Source organism: Pezoporus wallicus, unplaced genomic scaffold (assembly GCF_028554395.1).
Source record: "Pezoporus wallicus isolate ANWC-B61680 ecotype Strahan unplaced genomic scaffold, APGP_CSIRO_Pwel_v1 contig_8797, whole genome shotgun sequence".
Taxonomy (NCBI): Eukaryota; Metazoa; Chordata; class Aves; order Psittaciformes; family Psittacidae; genus Pezoporus; species Pezoporus wallicus.
This window is the reverse complement of record NW_026641918.1, coordinates 1082076-1103857: the sequence shown is the minus strand read 5'-3', so window position 1 is coordinate 1103857 and position 21782 is coordinate 1082076. Positions and strand designations below refer to the sequence as shown.

Sequence of the window (21782 nt, the reverse complement as noted above, 5' to 3'; positions counted from 1 at the left end):
GATGTCACAGCTTTGGTGGTACCATGCGCGACCATGTGATGTCACGGTGACGTGGCACGGGCCTGTGTGACGCCACACCATGTGCCACACTTGACTGTGTGACGTCACAGCCGCATGTGACACACCTGTATGGCGTCACAGGCACATACGGCAACACGCCTCTATGACATCACAGCCACCTGTAACGTCACAGCCTTTCTGACATCACACATCATACGACGTCACAGCTGCAACATCACCCTACCCTGTCACGCGAGCCATGTGCGCCTGTGTGACATCACAGCGGCACGTATGACATCACTGCCGGGCATCCCCCCACCCCCAGCTCCGCGCTGTGACCTCACCGCTGGGCCGGTGACGTCATAAGGCGCAGGGACAGGGCGCTCCGCAGGAACCTTTATTGGGGTCTGGGGCTCCGGGGGGGCGGGGCCGGGCTGCGGGGGGGCCCCGGCGGGCGCATGCGGGGGACGGGGCGAGAAGCGGCTCCGGGACCTCGGCGGGCGACGGCGGCGGAGGAGGGGGGGGGTCCGGGGGCGGCGGGAGGAGCCTGGAAGAGAGACACGGGTCAGAGAACGGCCGGAGCCCAGCGCCCTGAGCCCTGCATCCCGTGCCCGGCTCCTGCCTGCGCCCTGTGCCTGGCTCCTGCAGCCTCTGCCTTCCTTGCACCCTGCTGCTGCAGCCCGCACCCTCTCCATGCCCCTGCCCCTGCTCTCTTTGCACCCTACCCACGCTCTGCTCCTGCTGCTCGCACCCTTCCCCTGCCCTACTTGCAGCTCACCCACCCCTGCCCTGCCTGCGCCTAGCGAGGCAGCCTAATGAGCTCTGTGGGCCTGAGCTGCTTCCCCATGGCAGCCCCACAGCACGCTTGCTGCATCCCCATTGCATCCCACTTGCATCCTCAATGCATCTCCATGCATCCTCAATGCATTCCCATTGCATCCCTGTTGCATCCTCACTGAATCTCCATTGTATCTCCACTGCATCCTCAGTTCATTCCCACTGCATTCGCCCTGAATCCCCACTACATCTTCAGTTCATTGACACTGCATTCCCTCTGAATCCCCAGTGTCCCCACTGCAAGCTCAGTTCGTTCCCATTGCATCCCCAGTGATTTCCCAGTTCATTCCCATTGCCTCCTCACTGCACCCCCGCTGCATCCTCTTTGATATCCCAATGCTTCCACACTGCATCTGCAGCTCATTCCCACTGCATCCCTACTGTACCTTCAGTTCATACCTGCTGAATCCCCACTGCGTCTCTATTTCATTCCCACCGAATTCCTTCTGCATCTCCGCTACATCCGCAGTTCATTCCCACTGCATTCGCACTGAATTCCCACTTTGGTCCCATTGCATACCCGCTGAATCCCCACTGCATCTCCACTGCATCCTTGTTGAATCCCCGTTGCTTCCTCAGCTCATTCCCACTGCATCTTCAATTCCTTCCCACTTACTCCCCCCCCACATCCCCATTGCATCCTCAGTTAATTCCCACTGAATCCCCTTTACATCCCCACTACATCCTCAGCACATTCCCATTGGATTCTTGCTGAAACCCCACTGCACCCCTATTGCATCCCCACTGCATCCTCAATTCCTCCCCACTCCATTCCCACCACATCCCAGTTACATCCCGCTTGCCTCCACGCCAGCCCCGCCACACACACATGGCCGAGCCAGCACTGAGACCTCCTTGACGCTCACCCCAAACCATCACTCCCAGGACTCGGGGGCCATTCCCTGCTCCCCACATGGGCTCCAGCATTCCCGGGCTCCGATGCCACGCGGCCTCAGCACTGTGGGCGCTCTTTAAATTTACCTTTTCCTGCCAGGAGACTGTGACACAGGCTTTTAAAAATAGCATGTGCTGAGGCGAGGCGGCCGGGGCGGTGTTGCTAAGGGAGAAATCCAATTCCAATCCAGGCCTTCGCATTCCCATCCTAACTACTACGGCACGCTCCCAAAATTAGGGCAGGCAGGGGCTGCCTGCGGCGTGCCGGCACCTCCTGGGACGCAAACCCCGTTTTCCATCCCGGATCAGCACCGGGAAGGATGCTCGGAGCGGCACCTGCGTGAAACCAGCCCTATCGGAGGGACCAGGGAAGTTTGGGATGTACCTAGTCGCCGTTGCGGAGGTCGCCGCCGCGGGTGCTGTTGGCGCACTCGGCGTCCTTGGTTTTCCGATCGATCTCGCCCCCTTTGATCTTCTTACGGGTCATATGGCCACGGAAACTGGCCTGGATCTTGGCGGCCGCCGCGTTGGCGTCGGGATCGTCCAAGGGGATATCCAGGATGTCCTCGTCCAGCTTCGTGCAGGCTCCCTCCTGATGGCGGCAACAGGAGGGTTAGGGGTGGTGGGGTACCAAAACCAGCATCATTCCTCCCCACCCCAATTGAATCCATTTAAATAAGGTCCTTAATTAGCCTTGGTGCTAAAATTTTCGGATAAAAGTCAGGTTTTTTTACTCAAAATAAGGGTCTTCTGCTAAAAATTAGGGATCTTTGTTAAAAAACAGGGTCACGGACATCCCAGTTATATCCCAGATGTACATCCTGAGGTGTCTCGGGGAGGTTGTGACCAAAGATGCAGCAGGGGAAGATGCTTCACCCCCTACTCATCCCTAAATCCACCTTGGACCACCTGCTGGGGCTGGATCCAGCTTCCTGAGGGTTGTGATCCAGATTAAGGAGAATCCATGGGAGCAGAGGGTGGATTTGGGAAGGTTTGGCACAGGGGGGCTCATGCTGCATAAGCTGAGCTGGTCGTGCCTCAGTTTCCCCTTCCCCATGCAGCCTGTTGCATCCTCCTGCTTCCCTCCTCAGGGCTTTGCCTGAAAGCACTGGGAAAATTGGGAAGGGAGCGATGCCAGAGGGTAGGAAAAACAGATGAGATGGGAGCGAGCCAATGCTGGATGCTCCGGTGTCCACACACATCCTTTGCATCACCCTGGAAGCGCTTTAAAGGAGTTAAGGGAATATTTGGGGGGGTTATTTGGAAGCTGTGGGTTGTTTTTTCTGGGGGGATGCTATTCCCTTCAGAGCATTCCATGGCTCTGGAAAGTTGCTCAGGTTGGTTTACTGTTGTGAAAGGTGAGGGGAACAAAAGAGCGGTAGTGGCTTAAGTGACAGGTCCAAGGTGGAAATGATATGTCCAGGTGGAAATGTTATAGCCAGGGGCCTGAAATCCTATAGCCAGGGGAGAAATCCTATATAAGAGGGACACACACCTATATCCAGGGGAGAAATCCAATATCCAGGGGCAGGAAATCCTATATCTAGGGGAGAAATCCTATATCCAGGGGCAGGAAATCCTATATCCAGGGGAGAAATCCTATATACAGGTGGGGGGAACCTATATCCAGGGGCAAAATCCTATATTCCAGGGAGAAAGACTATATATGGAGGGGTATAATCCTATATCCAGGGCAGAAATCCTACATCCTGGGGGAGAAATCTTATGTACAGGTGGTGGAAACCTATGTCCAGGGGCAAAATCCTATATTTCAGGAAGAAAAACTATATCCAGGGGAGAAATCCTATATCCAGAGGGGTATAATCCTATATCCAGGGGCAAAATCCTACATCCAAGGGAGAAATCCTATATCCAGGGGAGAAATCCTGTATACAGAGGGGTATAATCCTATATCCGGGGGAGGAATCTTACATCTGAAGGAGAAATCATCTGTGCTGGGGGATAAATCCTATATTCAGGAGAAGAAATCCTATATACAGAGAGGAAAAATCTGTAACCAGGGAAAAATCCTATATTGAGAGAGAGAAATCCTATATGGGGGGGAGGGAATCTTATATGCAGGGGAGAAATCCTGTATCCAGGGGGGATAGATCTTATATCCAGGGTGGGCTTTGCCTCTCTGAATCCAGGAGGGGAGATGGGGCTTTCTCTCTGTGCTGCTGGTTGAGCAGGAGGGGAAAAGGGGGGAAAAGGGGAAAAAAAGAGGGAGGAAAGGGGAAAAGCAGGGGGAGAAGGGGAGAAAGAGGGAAAAATTATGTGGATTTTTGGTGGATCAACTCTCTGAGCTGGCTGGTGATCGGGCAGCGAGCGGATGCTCACCCCAGGTGAGGATGGAGGGGTGCAATCTCCTGCTCTCCCCAGTTTATCCCTTTATCCATAAAGAACCCCTGATCCCACCTGGAGAGTCATTTGTGGGGGAATAAAAAGCTGGATAAAAGCAGAACCCCTGGTTTGGCTGTGGGATTTGGGGATGGGGGGCACTTCCTTGAGCAGGATGCGGGATGCTGCATGGATCCTGAACTGGTATGAAAGGAGGGTATGGAATTTTGGGGAGGGGGGTGGCATATGGGCCTGGGTGGGGGGTCCACGCCAAGTTGGTTGCAGCACCCCATAACACCCCCAAAATCCCCCCCCCAAAAAATCCCCCCATCCCTCCCAAATTCCCCCCCTCCATAACACCTCCAGCAGCCCCCCAGATCCCCTCCGCCGCCCCCAGCACAGGAGCAACAATAACCCTAATCCTAAAGGAAATGTAAAAAGGCGAGATGTTAGGATGGGGAGATGGGGATGGGGAAAGGGAAGGCTCGGGATGAACCTACATTGCAGCAGTCCATGGTGAAGCAGGGGTGGGCGGCCAGCGATGGGCGAGGGGCTCCGGCAAGGTCTCGCTTCCCGGCAGCAATCCCGGTGGCAAGTTGAGCGGAGCCGCTTGCCTACGTAATGCGCTTCCCTCCGGGCGAGCCTATCAGCCCGACACCCTTCCAGGTTTTAGGAGCGAGGGGGGGTGTGTGTGTTTCTTCCTATTTTTTTTTTCCCCCTTTCTCCTCTTTTTTTTAGAGCCTCCTCCAATTTGATTCCGCAGCCTCCGACTGCCTTAAAGGAGCCGGCAGCTCGGCCCGGAGCTTCGTGTCATGGAAAGATGACACGCGGAGGATGCGTGGCAGGGTTAACAGGGATGGGATCCGGAGGGATCTGGGGAGGTGTTTGCCACGGCAAATGGAGGTGATGGCTTAGTTTGGGGTGGGAAAGGGGATGCTTGGCCTGCAGGGATGCTGGAGTTGGGGGGTTGCCCCCCCGGGTGTGTTTCCATGGGGAGCAAAACGTTCCCAACCTACTTAGGGCTTGGCTCTGAAGGAGGGTGAGGATGGTGAGGGTGAGGGTGAGGATGGTGAGGGTGAGGATGGCAAGGAAGTGTGGGAATGGCAGGACACCACATCCCACCAAGTGTCCACTGAAGCCCAAGGGGTGCTGTGCCCAAACGCAGACATTTTGGGAATTGGGGGTCCCTTTCCTGCTCGCAGGAGCATCCTACCCCCCAAATTTGGGGTGTTTTCCAGCAACACCTGCAATTCCAACCATTTTTCCACCCTTGGTGCTACCCACAGACCCCACTTTTGCCCTGGACCATACCAAGGTGCTGGGACACAACAGGGGGACCACAGGAAGGCAGAGGGACCCCTGGAGGGTGAGGGGGGCTGTATCCCGCATCCCCCCGCATCTCCCACCCTGCGTCGCTAATCCGGGTTTGGGAGTTGCTAAGCAACCACAGAAGTTGCCGATGCCGGCTCTGGCCAGCTCCCAGATCCTGGGGATGCAGCGTGGACCCCAGGATGGCACCAGCACCCCCAGCACAGCCAGGCCACAACTCTCCCCAGCCCAGCTCCGGGCATGGTGGCACCGACCTTCCTCTCTGCCATCACCAGCACCACTGTCACCATCAGCATCCCTGCCTCACTGACATCACCATCTCATCCCTGGCACTGTCCCCATCCCTGTCCTCATACCAATCACTTCCGCCACAATCCCTGTCCTGACCCCACCATGGGCCTGTACCTATCAATACCCCCTTTCCCATTGTTACCCCCATCCCTATCCCTAACCCTTTCCCTGTCTTTATCCCCAACTTCATCATTCTCTTTGTCCCACCCGTCACCATCCCCATTATCACTCTTGTCCCTGTCCCATCATCCCTGTCACTATCACCATCCCTGTCACCATTCCAGTCATCACCCTCATCCCTGTCTCTATCACCATCCCTGTTCCCATCCCCATCTCCATTTCTGTCCCTACCCCCCCAGCAGCACCCTGGCACCCAAACCCCACTCCCAGGGTGATGGATGCTCCCGGAGCATCCCTCAATCCCCATGCCAGCCATCGGCTCCTGGCAATTCCCACTGGAGACACTTTTCCACCACCATCTCTTCCCACCAGCGCAGCAGGGGGTGGGAATAGCTCTGCTCCAGCTTCCAGGAGAAGCGTTGGCTGCTCCACCGGGATTTGTAGATGGAAAAATGACCCCCTTCCCTTTTTATAGACCCTCCAGATCCATCTTATCCTGTTCTGGTGAGGGAGTGTAAGGTGGTTTGAGGGGAGCAGAGTGGAAAAGTGTTTGGGATGATTCGCTCATCAAAAAGCTGGGAAAACCATTGCTAAAACTAGGATTCCAAATGCTGGAGGATCAGCCTGGTACCAGTAAACCCCCAAAAGCACAAACCCAGAGGGCTCAGGAGCACTTGCAATGTGACAGTGGAAGTCACCCCAGGTTTTCCTGTGGGATGCAGCCCCCCCTCCCATCTCCCAAGCGTGCTCTGGCCGGTCCTGGCAAAGGCGCCGGCGTCTCCCGGCTGCGGCTGCGGAGGAGGGATGCAAAATGCCAGAACATTTCTAATCATTAACGGTGGATTTTGAGCCCGTTCCAGACTCCTGCATTTTCCCTTCATCCAAGAAAACAACCCACCCCAGGGCGCAACGTGGAGCGGGGCGGCGGGGGGTGTGGAATATTGGGATGATGCTTTTCCAAGTGCTCCAGCACTGATTAAATCTGGATCCAGATAAAATAACCTGTGCTTTGGAAAGGGGCACATCCTGCTGGAAGCATCCCACCGTCATGGTTTGAGGTGGTGGCACTGAAGTGTTCAAATATCCCTTAAGGAATCAATAAATTGGGAATTTGATGCTGGAAAGGTGCCCTGGGTGGGCAGCTGGAGCAGTAGCCGATTGGCATCTCCAGCTCTTTTTATTCCACATCCCTCCTTCCTGTTTTTCCCAGGGATGCTGTGCCCCGTGCCATGCCCACACCGCATATGGCTGGGAAAAACAGGAAAAAGGGGGGAAAAATGAGGGGAGAATGAGCAGAGAGTTCATCCCTCTTAAAACCAGGACCCAGCTTTGACACAACCCCATCACCTTTTGTGGGATGAGGTTTTAGAGTTTCGCTCCCCAAAATGCCGTGAGGGCATCTCAGCTCTTGGAATGGGGGTTGGAAGAGGAGCAATGTCACCTCCCTTCTCCATGTGGGGCTGCTATTAGATGTCTGACAACCTCCAGAGATGCAGGGGCCTAAATATAGAGTCTTAAAATATCATCCTGAGCTCAGCCCAGATCCTAGAACTGGGAAAAATCCCGGGTGGGAGCCACTAATTATGGTGGGACCTCATTAGGAGAAACCCTCATTAAGGAAGCACCAGGGGGGTGGGATGGGAGCAATTCCCAGTGGGAAAAAAAGAGGGTTTTGGGGACAGTTTTAAGTGGTGGCCCCAGGGAGGTGTCCCTTCTAAAGAGGGGACACGCTCCCCTCCAGCCGAGGGTTGCATCCCAGTGAGGGGTTTTGGGATGGATCCCAGTGTGTGGGTGCTGCTGAGTACTCCTCATTGCTGCTTCGGGTTTGAATAGTGCTAGTTTGGGTGCGGCGCTGTGTCACTTACCGTGGGTGCAGCACCGCCAGCCTCCTCCTTGCCCTTCTCCTTGTCCTTGTCCTTCTCTGGCTCCTGGAGGAAAAGCAGGAAAACCTAAAGCTCAGGAGCAGGGGAGACCCCAAATTCTCAAGCGATTGAGGGACAAGGGAGGGCAGCCTACCTGGAAAGAGGGCTGGGATTGAAGCTCCTCCAGCTGGGCTCCCCACACCACCGGGTCAGCCGAGGTGGCTGCGGATGGAGAAAGCCTGATGCCACGTGGATGGGCACATGGACAGGCCTGACGCCCTGGGTGATGGGCGCTAAGGGGAAGGTTCAAGGCCACGGGTAGTGGGCACACAGGGCAGGCACGATGCCATGGGTGATGGGCACATGAGCAGCCCCAACACCCGAGGCAATAGGCACAAGGGGAGGGCTGATGCCACACAGGGTGGGCAGGCAGCAGGGGCTGGAGGTGAGAGCAGGGGTGCTGTTGGGCTGTGCCACTCACCCTCTCTCTGCTCCAGCAGCGTTTGGAAGTGCTGAGCAGCAAAACCCACTATGTCGGGGGGCTGCACCCGCAGCACCTCCGTTACCAGCCCCTCCAGCAGGTTCCGGAAGCCGGGGGGCAGCCTCAGGGTGGTGCTGGAGAACGGGATCGACATCTTCATCACTCCCAGTTCCCTGCAGCGGCACAAGCGAGGTCAGAAACCACCCGCATCCCCGCTATCCCGACCTGGCGGCACCGGGACTCGAACCCTTGCACAAGCAACACGGGAGGGTGGAGGAGCGGTGACGCCGTTAGAGGGCACCAGCCGCGCCTGTGCATTGCTGCCTCTAACCGCGCCTGCGCGGCCTGCGGTAACGGAGGGTCCCGGACTCCGGTTCCTTTGGTTCCCCCTCTGTTCTCCCCGGTTCCCCCCCACTCCCCTCCTGCACCCCCAGCCCGGCCCCGTCCCTTTCCCCCGGGGCCTCCCCTCGGACACGGCCAGGCCGCACCAGCGCCTCAGGCAGCCGTGAGGACGCCGTTACTTGGCAACCGCCGTGGCCACGCCCCCAAATATTGACCGCGCCCCCAAAGGGGCGGGGTCAGGGCGGGCCCCGGGTCCTAGTGCCCACCCGCGCCGTGCTCCTCAATCCCCCTCCTCCCCCGGGATGGCGGCGTGGGCGTTGCTGGCGCTGGCTCCGGTGGCGGCAGGTAAAGGGCTGGGGGGACCGGTCCGGACACCCGGACACCCTCCGCAGCCCGACCGGGCCCCGCTTCGGGCCCTTGGCACCCGAAAGCGCCGTTTGGGAGCCCTTGGCATGGCCTAAACCTCACTTCGATGCCCTTGGTACGGCCCAGACCCGCTTCAATGCCTTTAGCACCACCCTTAGCCCCGCTTTGAGGTCCTTGGCCTCCCCTCAGCCCCATTTTGGAGCCCTTTGCATTCCCCTCAACCCTGCTTAAACACCCTTTGCACCCCAAGCCCCATGTCGGTGCCCTTGGCACCCCCAGAGGCCCCCTCTGAGGCTCTTTGCATCCCCTAAATCCTGCTTCAGTGCCCTTTGTAGCTGCCCTGACTGCTTCACTGCCTTTGGCACCACCCTTAGCCCTGCTTTAATGCCCTTGGCACAACCAGAGCCCCACTTTAGGGCTCTTGGCATCCCCTAAACCCTGCTTCAACACCCATGGTATCCCCCTTGACCCACTTAAATGCCTTTGGCACCACATTGAGCCCCACTTTGATGTCCTCGGCGTCCCTTCAGCCCCATTTCAGGGCCCTTTGCACACCCAAAGCCCTGTTTGACACCCTTTGCATACCCAGAACCCCACTTCACGTCTCTTGCCCTCCTCAGAACCTCACTTCGATACCTTTGGTACCACCCTCAACCCCACTTCGATGCCCTTGGAACCCCCCAGCCCCTCTTTGAGCCCATTTTGGGGCTCTTGGCATGCCCTAAACCCTGCTCTGCCGCCCTTGGCACGCCGCTGCCCCGTGGGACGATGCTTTACGTAAGGCGGGAGCTGCATGCGGCTCCTCGGCGCGTCCCGTGGGCTCTGCTCCCTTCCCTCCTCCCAGCCGCTTTTTATAGCTCCAGCCTCTTCCCCGGCGCCTCACTTTGTACTTCTCTCCCTCCTCCAACTCATGTCTTTATGTAACTCGTCCTTCCCGGAGCCTCGGGAAGGGGCTTTGGGACCGGCTGCTTCCACAGAGGCTGAGGACATCGCGTCCAAGCCCTGCATGCGCTGCCCTGACCCAGTTCGAGTGTGGGTTTCTGTTCACACCCTCAGAACGGGGCTTTTGGGGGTGCCAGGGCTGAGACTGCTGTTCCCTCCTTGCTTTTGCCAGTGCCGCATTCCTGGTGCTTCCCACCCCACCATGTGCCAAGCCTTCTTAAGCAAGGGAAAAGTATGTCAGAACATAGTTATTAGCAAGGCTGGGCTGGCAGAAATGCTGTTATTAGAAGAGTTCTTACCGCAATCTGTATCCAAACTATGTATAACACAAGCTCCTGGGCTTTGGGACGTGACTTGGGCTCTCCTGGAGATTCAAACTCAGCCACTTCCTCATCTCCTTGGGGATTTCAACCACCTGAAGGTTGACCAGAACCAAAGGAAATTCTAAATTAAGCTGGATCTCAAATAATCTGTATTTCAGAAGGACTTGGAGGCCTTGCAGAGGATTTTTACCTTTGCTTTTCCCTCCTGGAGCTGATGGTTGGTGCTGTCTGCTGGTTCCAGGGGCAATCCTCAGCTTTGCATCCTACTATGGCGACCACATGGTGCTGCAGAAGGAGCCGGCGGGGGCCGTGGTGTGGGGCTACGGGGAGCCGGGGGCTGTGGTGACCGTGGCTCTCTCTGGCGATGGTGGCCTTGTCCTCATGAAGAAGATGGCACAAGTTAAAGGTCAGTGCTGGACCCTCACGGGCAGCTGGGGTTGTTGAGTTTGGAGCCAAGAAGCACATTCGAAGCCCACATTGGAGCTGCTGGTGGGGCTCCATCACCTTTGGGTGAGCTTTCCTCAAGGCTGTGAGGGCTCAGAAGCATCTTAGATCTCAGTTGATAGTTTTCTTCCCTGCACAGGGAGTTGGGGGGCTGCTCCTCACCTTTTTGGGGGGCAGGGGGTGAAATCACTGCCTAAATGGCTGCTCCACAAGCTGAGGAGCCTGGAGGTGTCTTGTGATAGAGCAGCGATCGGCTGCTACCGGAGATCTGCAGGATCCAGCCTGAATCAGGCCAGAAAATCCACGCTAAGCTCCAGCAGAATATCTTTACGCCTCAATTCGGCGCCTCTAAAATTAGCTGGAGACATCTCAGTGTCACACACACCAAGCTGCTCCTGTAATCCTGGTTCCTCCCAGCAGCTTCTGCTCTGACACACATTTGTCTTGGAGATTTTTCTGGTTAACCCCTCCATTCCTGCAGGAGGAAGGACCCTCTGATGGTGGAGAACATCCAAACCCCACTTCCCCACCCAGCCCTGCAATGGGGCAGCTTTCCCTTGTTGCCTGTCCAACCCCATGGGTTGTTGGCCGCCCATCCAACCTCTTTGTGAAGGTCTTGGTGTCTTCATAAGGAACAGGAAAGATAAGCACCATCTTCTTCTTCCAGAACCTTCTGGGACATGGATGACCATCCTGGACCCTATGGATCAGGGTGGTCCCTACATACTGACAGCCAGGCAGGGCTCGGAGAACGTGACGCTGAGGGACATCTACTTTGGGGATGTGTGGCTTTGCAGCGGGCAGAGCAACATGGTCATGACAGTCCTGCAGGTAAGACCCATGGCATGGCATGATGCTGCCAGCACAGGCAGGGAGCAGGCAGGGAAGCACCCCACCTGCTCCCAACCCTTCCCTAGATCACCAATGCCAGCCAGGAACTCACCACCGCCGCTCGCTATCCCTACGTCCGTGTCTTCACTGCGGCTCCGTCCCGCTCTGATGTGGAGCTGGAGGACCTGGAGCACATTGACTTGCCCTGGTCCATCCCAACAGCTGGTGAGGACACTGTTCCTTCCCCAGAAAGCCTGGAAGTGGGCTTTTCCCCCCTTTTTCCCATTGCAGCCTGATGTTTCCTGGACAGAGAACCTCGGCCATGGGAATTTCACCTATTTCTCGGCTGTCTGCTGGCTGCTTGGACGTTACCTCTATGATGCTCTGAGGTACCCTGTGGGGCTGGTGGAAGCGGCCTGGGGGGGGACCCCCATAGAGGCCTGGTCCTCCCCAAGGGCTCTGCAGGCATGTGGGCTCCTGGAGGACATGAGAAGGTGAGAGAAGATGCAGTAAAACAGCTCCTGCCCCACACCATGATACTTTCGGGGAGATCCTCCATCAATTCCCATCCCACCTCCTCTCCTAAAGCATCCCCAGAGTGCTCCTGTCACACAGAATCACACCGACTGGTTTGGGTGGGAAGGGACCTTAAAGCTCATCCAGTTCCACGGCCACAGGCAGGGACACCTTCCCCTAGAGCAGGCTGCTCCAAGCCCCGTCCAACCTGGCCTTGAACACTAAGATGTGAAGCTGAAGGACACCTCCTGCCACTAAGGAGGGGGATGTCCAAGTAGAATCGTAGAATCTGGGAATGGTCTTCCCTCTCCATGCATCGTTTTTCTCCCTCTGGGTAAAGCCTCTACTGTGCTGAGAGTGTAAGGCACATCTCAGTGGGAAAAGAGGGAAGAGGGGGACCCCAGGGCTCCCCTTTTGCACGGTGTTTGCTTTAACCGTGCAGGGTTAAAGGGATTCAGGTCTGGCCTTGTGTTTTCTACCCCTTTAGCCCAGCTTTGTCTCCCAGCATCTCCCCACACCAGCACTTCTCCGGCCCTCAAACACCTTCCGTGCTCTGGAATGCTATGATCCACCCACTGCTCAACATGACACTGCGGGGGATCGCTTGGTACCAGGGTGAGGCCCTGTTATCCTCACCATGGGGCAGAGCAGCCACCACTATCCCACTGGGATCACTCCAGCCCCTCTCTGTCGGATACAGGTGAGGCCAACGCCTTCCTGCACACAGACCAGTACAACTGCACCTTCCCCGCGCTCATTGCCGACTGGCGGCAGGCATTCCATGTGGGATCAGCTGGGCAGACAGAGCCGCTCCTCCCCTTTGGCTTCGTGCAGGTGAAGTGGGGGTGAGGAGGGGGCTTACCCATCCTTTAGCATCCTGGAGCCACTTCCAAGGTGCAGGAGGATGCTGTGAACACATGAAGAGGTCCTGCCGGCGGTGCTGCATCCCAGTGGATGGCGTTGGGAGCGATGGAAGAGACACTTCCCGAGCTCCACACCCTCTCTGCCTTACAGTTGTCCACCTACCGCCGGCAGAGCCCCCAGGACAGCTTTGCCCGGCTCCGCTGGCACCAGACAGCTGATGTGGGGGTCGTTCCCAACGCCAGGATGCCCAGAACCTTCATGGCCGTGGCAATGGATCTCTGCGATGAGCACTCACCCTATGGCAGGTGAGTCCTGGGGGGATGAGGGTGAACAGATAGAGCCATGGAATGGTTTGGAAGGGAACTTAAGCTCACCCAGTTCCAACCCCTGCCACAGGCAGGGACACCTTCCACTAGAGCAGGTTGCTCCAAGCCCCTGTGTCCAACCTGGCCTTGAACACTGCCAGGGATGGGGCAGCCACAGCTTCTCTGGGCACCCTGTGCCAGTGCCTCAGCACCCTCACAGGGGAGAGCTTCTGCCTAAGAGCTCATCTCAATCTCCCCTCTGGCAGGTTAAAGCCATTCCCCTTGGTCTGTCCCTACATCCCTTGTCCCAAGCCCCTCTCCAGCTTTCCTGCAGCCCCTTTAGGCACTGGAGCTGCTCTAAGGTCCCCCATTCAGGAGCCTTCTCTTCTTCAGGCTGAACCAGCCCAGCTCTCAGCCTGTGAGGCTCAGATGAAGCTGTAGGACAGCAACTGTAGCATGCAGCTGAAGCTGTAGGACACCAACCCCACCTCCCTCCTTTTCCTTGGCAGCATCCACCCCCGGGACAAGCATAATGTGGCGCATCGCCTGCAGCTGGGCGCTAGGGCTGTGGCATACGGGGAGAAAAACCTGGTTTTCCAGGGGCCATTCCCAACCCGGGCTGTCCTGGAGGTCACCAGGGCTCTGCTGAACGTCACTTACAGCCAGCGGCTGGTCTGGCGCCGGAGGGACATGCCAGCATTCGAGGTGAGGAGGGGAGAGAAGCTTCTCCCCATGGCTGCAAGGTGAAGCCCATGCTCAGGGAGGTTTCCCCCCTCTCTAGGTATGCTGCTCCAGCCCCGTGTCCCTGTGCAGGTGGCTGCCAGCTCCCATGGTGGCAGTGGGGTCCCACATGGTGACACTGGCCCTGGGTGGCTGCGGGACACTGGTGCTGGCCCTTCGCTATGCCTGGGCTGAGTGGCCCTGTGAGTACCAGTCCTGTGCCCTCTACAACACCCAGGGCCTGCCTGCACCCCCATTCCTCCTGGAGACCCTGAGGAGCTCCAGCAGAGCTGGAGAGATGGAGCTGCTGCTCCTCCACCCAAGCTCCTTGCTGTCCTGGGGGATTTAGGGGCTCTCCCAAAGGATTTAGGGGCTGGTGGAGGGAGCTCAGGCCTCTCTTAGTGGCTCCAGGCTGCTGGCACAGTGCCTTCCCGATTCAGTGAGGCAGCTGGCTTGATTACAGCCTCCCTAATTAAACATCTCCAGCTCCTCTTTGGCCTGAAGTCAAGGCTGCAGGGGGGAAATACAGGCAATTTAAAAGGAAATTAATGAAGAATTATGTTAAGACAAGCAGCAGGATGGGAGCTGAACCCCTCCCTGCCATGGAGCTGGTCCTGGTCCCCCTGCCAGGGACATGGGGTGCTGACCCCCATAGGAGGGTGCTCACAGGCTCTTGGACGAGCCTGTGGTGGGACCACAACCAAAGGGTCAGACTGGGGCTGGGACATGGAGCTGCAGAGGTGCCTTCTACCTCCTGCTGTTAATAAAGAGTTAATAAACCAGCTCGAGTTATTCCTGGATCCTTCTTTTCCTTCAGAGGAGCATCCTTTAAGTGCTCCATTCCCACCCTCCTGCTGCATTACCAGAAAAATGTGGCACTCAGCACTTGGATTAAGACATCTGAGAGTGGCTCTTTACCCTCACAGGGAAGAACTTCCTCCCAATAGCTCAATCTAAATCTTCCCTTAACCCTTTTTTGCTGGAAAACCGTAAGGGGGATCCCAAACACAGGAATAACGCGGGGGAGCTCAGCCCCGCCGCTGCTGTCACGTTACAGACATCACCTCACCAGGCTGTCTCCAAACCAGAGTTTAATGTGCTCGAGGAATGCTGGCAATAAGGAACTGAATCCAACTGGATCCCAGCTGCTCTGCCTGCAGCCTGCTCTTGGGGTCAGGCAGAGCCGAGTGAGTCCCGGGAGGCTTTTCCCATTGCTTCCACTCCAGGCTTCATTTCTAGACAAAGAGGAGGAAGTTAGTTATTGGGGTGATCACAAACTGGGGTCTTGGGCTTCCACCACCAGTGTGCCAGTAGCCCAAGAGCCAGTTGTGCTAGCCGCATGGTTGCCACGCCAACGAGGATGCTAAATACAGCAATCTGGGGGGTTTTGGTGGTTTTCTCTTTGGAAACCAAAACGCCCAGGGCCAGGAAAGGAGCCCAGGCCTCCTGGCTCCCATCCTGCTGGGATGAGACAGGATGATCTGTCTCCCAGAGCCTAGAAACCACTGCTGGGGGGGGGTCAGGTTTTGCCCGGAGCTTGGATTGAAGTGCCAAACTCTCCGCTTTCTGTTCCTATAGCAACTCCTGCCCACGCGTGGGCTTGCAGTAGCATCACATCCCGGCTGCCAGAGCCCATTCCTGGCTGGAAACGGAGTTCTCAGCCCCACAAATCCCTCCCAAAACCTGAAGGGCTTGGCCAAAGGGTTTAGGGCCTTAGGGGTGAATGGATCCAGCCTCACCCCCAGGGCAGGATCTTGCATGTGGGAGCCAAGAGGAAAGTGAAGAAGTCATCTACCACCAAATCCTACCTGGGGCCCTCCCGTTGGACTGGGGTGTGCTGCCATCAGGGACACAAGCGTGGTGTTTGGGCTTGGTGGTCTCCAGCCCTGCCAGCAGCGTCATGAAGTCGATGACAGTGTCAATGTCCTCCTTGTTGGTGGTGGCTTCCCTCAGGGCGCTGACAGCATTGAGGCGGCTGAAGGACGTCAGCTTGGAGATGTTGGCACGGAGGAAGAGGAGGATGACATTGAGGTCGTTGACGGGGCAGGTGAGCATCTTGCGGCTGAGCAGGTCGAAGGCTGGCAGCATCTCATAGACAGAGAGCAGCCCCTTGTCCCACTGGCAGAGCTGCAGGGCGTTGTAGATGACCACAGGTATGAGGAGGACATAGACACCACCAACTGAGAGGCTGATGAGCTGGAAGATGGAGAAGAAGACCAGCTTGCAGGGGATGAGTGGCGGGATGTGGGGCTCCACCTGGAGCAGCCCTGTTTTGATGGAGCAGTTGAACTCATCCTGAAAGAAGATGTTGAGGTGGAGGAAGACCAGGTAGAGGCAGGTGGCAGCCAAGAACACGAGCAGCAGCAGGTTCCTCAGGATGTAGATGAACACCAGGGAGTGAGCGCGCTGCTTGCAGGTCAGGTAGCGCTCCAGCAACGGGAACTCAAAATACCTCTCCTGGCGGGCCCTGGGGACATAGAGGGGAGTTAGAGCCGTTCCCCAACCAAATCCCTTCACCAAAGCCCATCCTGAATGTGGCCACAGCCACAACACCATGTGGACAAACATCAGTGGGATGTGCAGGCTTCCCGAGGGCCTCACCTCTCGTACTCCTCCCAGAAGCGCTCGGGCTCGGCGCTGTCCTGCTGCACCTTCCTCATGTGCTGCACCAGGCGCACAGAGCGGTTGTAGGACTTGTCCAGCTCATCAATGATGAAGAGGAGGTCGGAGTGGAGGGCAGGGGCGGCTGTGTAACGCCACAGCAGATACGGCAGGTACATGAGCACCGCCACCACCAGCAGCGAGTAGGGGAAGACCTGGGGGAAAGGAGATAAGCAGAGGAGTTGCTTCAGCTCTGCTGCACACCCAGGTGGGACCTGAGGGCACCCAGATGTGAGCTGGACATGTACCTTGAGAGCCCACAGGGACTTGGTGACAGCGTGTCCCTCGGTGTCCAAGCCATGGTGGACAAGGGAGTCCCAGCAAGCCGTGTCGACATAGGCTGACTGCTTCCCAGTGAAGTTGGTGGGGGAGAAGCAGCTGATCTGTGAGCCTGGGGTGAGCAGAAGAGTGAACCTCAGCCATGGGGGTCCAGGGAGGGTGATTACATCTGAGGCATTACTTGGAATTACAAAACCCCCTTTTTCCGAGTCATTTTGTAGCTGTCCTTCCCCACTGCTGCATTTTCCATCACTTCCCAAACACAGACTCTTTGAGCACTGTGGGGCAGTTAGAAAGCAGCCAGAAACCAAAGTCAAACCAAACCCTCACAGGCAGCAGCAGGACATTGGCCAAGGCCAGATTTAGCCTGAGGTCACAACGCTCCATCAATGAAACCCTTTGTGCTGTCCTTCAGTGTTCAAAGCCAGGTTGGACAGGGCTTGGAGCAACCTGGTCTAGTGGAAGGTGTCCCTGCCTGTGGATGAGCTTTAAGGTCCCTTCCAACCCAAACCAGTCTGTGATTCATCCTATGATTCCTGTGGGATGTATTCTCTGCGCTGCCCTGCCACCACCCTCCTCCTCCTCACCAGCAACACCCAAAGGTGCTGGGGGCAAGCAGCTGAGGTGGGGCATTGATCTACCACTGGTGCTGGGGTTTAGCACGGCTGTTCCCAGCTTCCCCAGCAACCAATAATGCATTAAAACCAATCAATAAACATCCCTGAGGCAGAACGATTCCTGAACCAGCATTTCCAGGCTGCCCCACCTCGGACCACAGCCGCATCGCTGAGACCACAAGTGTTTCCCAGCGACAACCAAACCGTATCCTAAAGATTCCCATTCAAAAACCAGGACTCACCAGCAGAGAACTCCCGGGCGAAAGCGAGGGAGACGAGGAAGAGGGGCAGCCCCACAGTGATGAACTTCAGGAGGCGATCGCTGGGCAGCTCCAGCCGCAGGCCCTTGGATCGGGATCCACCGGGATCTGGGAGGAGAGCATCGGAGAGCATGTACTCAGCGGCTGTGTGCGAGAGGGACATCTTTGTATGGAGGAAGAGGAGACGATGGTGCTGCTGCTGCTGCTGCTGCCTGGGGGCTCTGGTGTCGTCCGAGGTGTGCCCAGCTCAAGGAGTGGCTTTGTAGGGCTGGAGGCATCTCTTGCCAAGCCATCCCTACCAGGCAGCTGGGATAAGAGCTCAGACACCGCCTTGAATCCACTGGTAATTACAGGGGGAAGCCTTTTCCCAAACAGCACATCCTGAAATAGAAAACAAAACCCCCAGGCAGCCGTGGCAGCAGGCTGGGAAGGCGGAATTCCAGCCCAGCTTTTTGTGGTTTTGCATCCCTCTCTCATAAGCAGATGTATTTCTGGGTGCTTTTGAGGAGGGTGGGGGGTCCTCAGCTATTTTTTCCCACTTGAAGCACAGGGTTGCAGGGCACAAGGTGTTACCCTACTGAGACACCCCAACAAGGTATGCGGTAGCCCCACAGGCGACAAAGAGCCTTTTCCAGCACCTAAACCAACTTGTGCTTTGGGGACAGGCCAAGAGACACCAAATGCTGGTGCTGCCATTCCTCAGCTTTTCAATCTTGGGGCACAGGGGAAGGAATCTGCCTTTGAGGCAGCTCCCGAGGGAGAAGGATGCTGATAACGGGATCTAGAATCAACAGGGGAATTGGAAGGCGCAGAGGGACAGGAAAGTCTCTCCCAGCAGCATATTCTGTGCCCAAAAACCAGCACTGACACTGCAAAGGGAGTCCAGGAGCTGTGCAGCCAAGCCAAGCAGAGGAATTCCCAGCCCAGCCGCTGCCAAATTGCGCTTTCCATGGATTTTCCAAGGAAGGGACTCTCCAAATAGGAGCACAGAGTGCCAGGATAGGAAGGAGAAACTCTAAATGGCTCTGGAAGGCTGAGTGACAGTCCTCAAATGGGACTGCACCAATCAAACCTGCCCGGGACCAAGCACAGAGACACAAAGCCCTTCACCTTGGCACCAACAGGACCATTTATTGCTCAGAGACAAGTTCCAACCACGACAGGGCAAAGCCCAGTTTCTACACAGCCTCATTTGACCAAACTAGTGTCTCTTCAGTGTGCCCAGCTGCTTTCCTGCACCAAATCAGGGCAAGAAGCACCCACAGGTACCTGGTAAGCAGCAGGGACTGTGGACTTCATCTCACCGCTGTCTCCAAGGTGGACTCCGCTGCCGCACTATACATGCCAGGGATGTGGAGATCCATGCCACCTCTCCCTTCCTGCCCTGTTAATCTTTGGCAAAGTCCAGCTCCAGGTTCCTCAGAGTCTTGTGGAAGAAGGGGGGTGGTTTGCAGACGAGGTCCAGCCGCTCGCCCAGGGGCAGGGAGAGCCGGTGGGCATGCAGGTGGAGCGGGAGGTGGCGAGCCTTGCTCTGCTCCAGCTTCAGCCTCTTCAAGGTGATTTTAGGAAGCTTCTGTGGTGAGGATAGAAAAGGTCCTTTCTATAACCCCAGCTCTTCGAAACCCCAGCCCACAGGGAGCTGGGAAACACACAGGGGCTGCTGCAAGTGGATCTGGCTCTGGCTGCCCACCCAGCACTGGACCTGCCTTACCTGAGGTGCCAACTTGCTCCAGTGGGAGTATTTGTGATCCCCCAGGATAGGGCAGCCCAAGCCATAGGCCAGGTGAACCCGGATCTGGTGCTTCACCCCTGAGGAGGAAAGCGAGAGAGGAGAAACATGACAACCAGCTGTGCCAGGCCTCAGCTCCCATCCACCACCCAGAGTGACCCAGCAGCAAACCAATGCCCAGGGATGGCTTATTAAAGTTGTGTAATGGTTTCTGTTGAAGGGACCTTAAAACTCATCCAGCTCCAACCCCTGCCACAGGCAGGGACACCTTCCACTACAGCAGGCTGCTCCAAGCCCCATCCAACCTGACCTTGAACACTGTTGCCCCAGAGCTGGATAAGGGCTGCAGGGGGAGGGGGGCCTCCCCAGAGTGCAGCAGAGGGGGAGAATCCCCTCCTTTGACTGCTGCTCATGTGATTATTCCCAGATCCTTCCCAAACAGGATTCTCATTATGTAACAACGAGTTCCCACTTCCAGCACTGCTCTTGGCTGCACAGCCACACAGAAAGCAGCTCACACGATGCGGGGCCACCCGTCCAGGCCTCACCAGTGATGGGCTGGAGCTCCAGCAGCGAGCAGGCAGCAGAGCTGGCCAGGAGCCGGTACCGTGTCACGGCGCTCTCGGCGCTCCGGTTCCTCCGGGTTCTCACCACCTTCCCATCCTCTGGAGAAATGCGGTAGCTGGGGGCCAGCGTCCTCTGAGCAGTGACAACAGGGTGAGCCCATGGGGAGGCAAAGGAAAGAGCTGGGGACGGGGAGTGTGAGGCTGAGGGGATGTATGGCTCACCTTGTAGTGCGACTGGTGGCTCTGCACCTCCTTCTCCAAGATGGGGATGTCCACGATGCCCTCAGTGGGGTCTGGCTCCCCCAGGCTGATTGCCCTGGGGAGGGAAAGCAGAGGTCTGTGGGTGTTGCTCTAGCATGAAGGGATCCCTCCCCTCATCCCTTCTCCCTAAAGAGGTGGGTAAAGAAGACAAGCCACCACTTCGACAACACACCCTGGGGACGATCCCTTCACCTCTTCTTCAAACCCTACGGCCCCTTCAGAGCCACTTGTCCACCCAAACGTTTCCTACCAGTAAATCTTCTCCACCTGACGAGTCTTGAAGAGAAGCCGGATCCTGTCTGCTGCCTCTTTGCTCCGTGCCAGCACCATCACACCCGTGGTCTCCTTGTCCAGCCGGTGGCAGAGGTGGAGGGGTTCAGCCTTCATGTTCTCCAGCATCTTGGCCAAAATTGGCAGCACATCAGTGATACAATTCTTGATCCCAGGGCCACCTGCACAACCCATGGGCAAAGCAGTCAGGGGGAATGTTCACCTCCCATGTACTCTAAGTTACTCCCAGAGCGTGAGATGGAGGCTGGGATCTAAAGGTGACATCCCTCCCAGTGCAGGGAGGCCATGGGGATGATAAGGGGGCTGGAACAGCTCTGCTCTGGAGCCAGGCTGAGAAAGTTGGGGCTGTTCAGCTTGGAGAAAAGAAGCTGCTTGGAGACCTCAGATCAGCTTCCAGTGTCTGAAGGGGGCTATAAGGATGCTGGGACTGTAGCAATAGGACAAGGGGTGATGGGTTCAAACTGAAACAAGGGAGACTGAGATGAACTCTTAGGCAGAAGCTCTTCCCTGTGAGGGTGCTGAGGCGCTGGCACAGGGTGCCCAGAGAAGCTGTGGCTGCCCCATCCCTGGCAGTGCTCAAAGCCAGGCTGGACACAGGGGTTGGAGCAAGCTGCTCTAGTGGAAGGGGTCCCTGCCTGTGGCAGGGGGTTGGAACTGGGTGAGCTTCAAGGTCCCTTCAACCCAAACCAATCTGTGATTCTATGATTGAGACAGGGGCTCCCCTGCCAGTGTCATACAGGCCACTGCCACCCCACGGCACCGCTGCAGACATGGCCAGCTGCCCCTCACCGTGCACAGGCAGCCCGTAGGGTTTGTTGATCACCACGATCTCCTCGTTTTGGTACACTGTTGCCTGCTTCAGCATTTTGGCCAGGACGTTGGGGTGAACGTGCTGCAGCCCCGCGCTCAGCATGGCCAGCTCCCGCACTCGCCTCTGCGCGGGGTCTCTAGGGACCTGAGGAGACAAGGAACCGAGAGCGCTGAGGGACAAACGGGCTCCGGGCTCCCACAGCGCCGGCCTGCACCGCACGTGTGACCGCGGTGCACGCTAGGAGCTAGAGTCCCGCTCCTCAGGGCCCCGCCCCGCTCACCTCTCGCTGCTTTTCCTCCCTCTTCCGCTCTCGCAGCCGCTCCGCCAGATGCTCAGCTCGCACCGGCCCCTTCTTCTTCTCCTCCTCCGCCGCCGCTGCTGCCCGCCTGCTGCCGCTACCGCAAAAGGTGCGCACCTCCCGGGCCAGGCCCGCCACGCTCCGCCGCAGCGCAGAGCCGCTGGCCGCCGCCATCTTTCTTCCTCCTTCTTCCTTCCCTTCG

At 57.2% G+C, this 21782-nt stretch overlaps 4 protein-coding genes across 7 annotated transcripts; 1 reads left to right on the top strand and 3 right to left on the bottom strand.

Annotated features, from left to right (window-relative positions):
* Positions 1 to 384: 384 nt before the first annotated feature.
* Positions 385 to 8308, bottom strand: LOC130608213 (neurogranin). Of its 2 annotated transcripts, XM_057425997.1 has the most exons (5): positions 8155 to 8308; positions 7828 to 7895; positions 7677 to 7739; positions 2117 to 2323; positions 385 to 547 (listed from the first exon to the last, which is right to left on the bottom strand). In XM_057425997.1, the coding sequence occupies exons 1-4, from the start codon at positions 8306 to 8308 to the stop codon at positions 2117 to 2119; spliced, it is 492 nt and encodes a 163-aa protein (XP_057281980.1). In that variant the 3' UTR covers positions 385 to 547. The 2 variants fall into 2 exon arrangements, with proteins under 2 accessions (XP_057281980.1, XP_057281981.1); XM_057425998.1 differs by lacking the exons at positions 7677 to 7739; positions 7828 to 7895; positions 8155 to 8308 and adding an exon at positions 4572 to 4808.
* A 427-nt stretch (positions 8309 to 8735) lies between these two features.
* Positions 8736 to 14599, top strand: SIAE (sialic acid acetylesterase). 3 transcript variants are annotated; one of them, XM_057425970.1, is made up of 10 exons: positions 8736 to 8841; positions 10369 to 10533; positions 11239 to 11402; positions 11489 to 11627; positions 11713 to 11791; positions 12406 to 12533; positions 12619 to 12752; positions 12933 to 13087; positions 13597 to 13792; positions 13869 to 14599. In XM_057425970.1, exons 1-10 carry the CDS (start codon positions 8799 to 8801, stop codon positions 14154 to 14156), a joined length of 1491 nt encoding a protein of 496 aa, XP_057281953.1. In that variant the 5' UTR covers positions 8736 to 8798; the 3' UTR covers positions 14157 to 14599. The 3 variants fall into 3 exon arrangements, with proteins under 3 accessions (XP_057281953.1, XP_057281952.1, XP_057281951.1); XM_057425969.1 differs by having other exon boundaries at positions 11713 to 11896; positions 12424 to 12533; XM_057425968.1 differs by having other exon boundaries at positions 11713 to 11896.
* Positions 14600 to 14881: 282 nt separating this feature from the next.
* On the bottom strand, positions 14882 to 18899 carry PANX3 (pannexin 3). Its single transcript, XM_057425985.1, has 5 exons — positions 17607 to 18899; positions 16717 to 16859; positions 16409 to 16623; positions 15616 to 16274; positions 14882 to 15042 (listed from the first exon to the last, which is right to left on the bottom strand). Exons 1-5 carry the CDS (start codon positions 17785 to 17787, stop codon positions 14981 to 14983), a joined length of 1260 nt encoding a protein of 419 aa, XP_057281968.1. The 5' UTR covers positions 17788 to 18899; the 3' UTR covers positions 14882 to 14980.
* Positions 18900 to 18969: 70 nt separating this feature from the next.
* RPUSD4 (RNA pseudouridine synthase D4) lies at positions 18970 to 21754 on the bottom strand. Its single transcript, XM_057425994.1, has 7 exons — positions 21563 to 21754; positions 21261 to 21426; positions 20431 to 20632; positions 20142 to 20235; positions 19902 to 20052; positions 19336 to 19433; positions 18970 to 19197 (listed from the first exon to the last, which is right to left on the bottom strand). The coding sequence occupies exons 1-7, from the start codon at positions 21752 to 21754 to the stop codon at positions 19012 to 19014; spliced, it is 1089 nt and encodes a 362-aa protein (XP_057281977.1). The 3' UTR covers positions 18970 to 19011.
* Between the last annotated feature and the right edge of the window lie 28 nt (positions 21755 to 21782).